This window comes from Scylla paramamosain, chromosome 11 (genome assembly GCF_035594125.1).
Source record: "Scylla paramamosain isolate STU-SP2022 chromosome 11, ASM3559412v1, whole genome shotgun sequence".
In the NCBI taxonomy this organism is placed as follows: Eukaryota; Metazoa; Arthropoda; class Malacostraca; order Decapoda; family Portunidae; genus Scylla; species Scylla paramamosain.
This window is the reverse complement of record NC_087161.1, coordinates 16,313,838-16,315,897: the sequence shown is the minus strand read 5'-3', so window position 1 is coordinate 16,315,897 and position 2,060 is coordinate 16,313,838. Positions and strand designations below refer to the sequence as shown.

General features: G+C 45.7%; 1 protein-coding gene across 1 annotated transcript; it reads left to right on the top strand.

Annotated features, from left to right (window-relative positions):
• Positions 1-329: 329 nt before the first annotated feature.
• Positions 330-1,747, top strand: LOC135104680 (uncharacterized). Its single transcript, XM_064012209.1, has 2 exons — positions 330-964; positions 1,133-1,747. Exons 1-2 carry the CDS (start codon positions 925-927, stop codon positions 1,636-1,638), a joined length of 546 nt encoding a protein of 181 aa, XP_063868279.1. The 5' UTR covers positions 330-924; the 3' UTR covers positions 1,639-1,747.
• The last annotated feature ends 313 nt before the right edge of the window (positions 1,748-2,060 follow it).

The window sequence follows — 2,060 nt, the reverse complement described above, 5'->3', positions numbered from 1 at the left end:
CCCTAACATTTGATGCATTCAATAAAGGTCGGACAGTATGTTTCTTTAACTTTGTGACGGAGGACGTGCACAATGCCATCCCTCTGGATAAATCAGGAAATCTAAGAATTAATCTGTCGTTTGCCAAGGGACGTAATCACAACCGCGTCATAATGTTTTTCGCCGACACTACTGGCGTCATAGAAATTGATCATTATCGTCACGTTCGCTGCATTGTCTGCGCATAAGCCGTCATGAATGCACGTGAAATACAGGCCGGTCTAGCAGGCATCTTGGGCGATCGAGTTTATTTTTTAGGCTGTCACGATCATCGCCATGTGACAGATCTGATAAATCTTGCCAGAAAACAGGTGAAGCCATGCGTTTTCATTCTAAATACATTGAGTGACTCAAAGACCATGGGCCACTGGATTACTGTTTATCTTAATTTTCAAAGTCAGACCATAGGCTATTACGATAGCTATAACTTGCATCCCAAATACAATTCCGCTGTCTTACATCATTTTATGCAAACTTGTCCACATATGAAAATTAGCACATTAAATTATCGACTTCAGGGGTTGAATTCCCTCGTGTGTGGCATTTATTGCATGTTCTTTTGCCTTCTACTGAGTTGGCATACATTAAAACGTGCAATGTGCATTATTCACGCCACCTTCAAAAAGCATCAATATCTATATAATGACAAAAAAAATTACTCGTATGGTATACGTAATATTTCGTAATATGCCGCATTGCATGCCTACGTTTTGCCCAGCCGGCAGCCGGGCGAGATGTCGTAACATCTGTAAAGCGGTAATAAGGTAGATTGGGGGGTGGGGTGGGGGTGGGAAAGGGGGTCAATATGGGGTAATTGCTGACGGATAAGCGTCACTTCGCCATCACCTCTCAACCCAGTCGGACGTCGAAGCCTCATCTCCAAGAATGGAGCAAGCTAACAAACGTTTCATCTTGAGAACTGCGGGTGAGTACGCCATTACCTTGCACGGCATCTGACATCTTCACCATTGTAAATTACATTAACGTTCTTTGCCAATGAATAAGAAGAGGGAGAGTGGGAGGGGAAATAAAAACTTTTCCATTGTTCTCATCGTTTTTTTTTTTTTTTTTTTTTTTTTTTTGTCTGTTACAGAACGCATCTCTTTCCGCTTTGATATCTATCTGGGCGATGCTGGGGGTAAGCGAAGCCGTGCTGACCATGAGGATGTCAATGTGGAGAAAATGTCAGAACCTGCAAAGAAGAAATTGATCTTTAGTGATGACGACATGTCGCCACTGCCGGCCAGCCCACCTCCTGACGCTCCATCAGGACAGGAGTCGCAACAGCAGCAGCCGACATCGCAGTCGATTCCGCCACCTCAGGAGTCGCTGATGCCACCTCCGACCGAAGCACAGCCGCAACGGTCAGATGAGTCGACAGTAGGCGGCAAAGAGGGTCAGGAGGTGAAGAAGAAGTCGCAGGAAAACAGAAAAAAAAAGAATATTCCCCCTAACACGCCAGAGGACGACAGCACACCAAAACTCCCCGTTGCTCCAGCCGCCCCTCGTAAGAAGCTGGTTCCTAGAGTTATTAAAACTACGCCCGTCATTGACAGCGATGACGATGATCTCTTCGCCTTCAATTCGCAAATGTTTTGAATGAAAGAGATGTATTTGCCCTAATAAGCAATGAGCTGTATTTGTCCTAATAAAAATAAAATGTTCCATCGACTCTGCATAACCTTTCTAATAATAATAATAATAATAATAATAATATTAATAATAATAATAATAATAATAAGGTGACCATCCGGCATAAGTATTACGTCAGCCCACGCCGCTGGCGGTCGGTGAAAGTGGAAGAGGCCGCCACTCCGCCCTGGCCGTCACAGATGCTTCCTCCAGGTAAAAACGATGGACAGGTAACGGAACCTCGTGAGGCTGTCGCGACGACCTTGACCATAGGGGATGTATTGAGATGTCGGAGGGAACGCGTGATGGCAAGTCTCGCCACCCAGACTGTCCAGGATCCGCGCGGGCAACTAGCGCGTGACGTCCACGTGGCGGCCCATTCTAAGCCC

Bases quoted from the DNA above. Each gene is read 5' to 3' on its own strand.
- LOC135104680 (XM_064012209.1), top strand. From the start codon at position 925: ATGGAGCAAGCTAACAAACGTTTCATCTTGAGAACTGCGG. The intron at 965-1,132 runs GTGAGTACGCCA...TGTCTGTTACAG, and splicing joins TTTCATCTTGAGAACTGCGG to AACGCATCTCTTTCCGCTTT.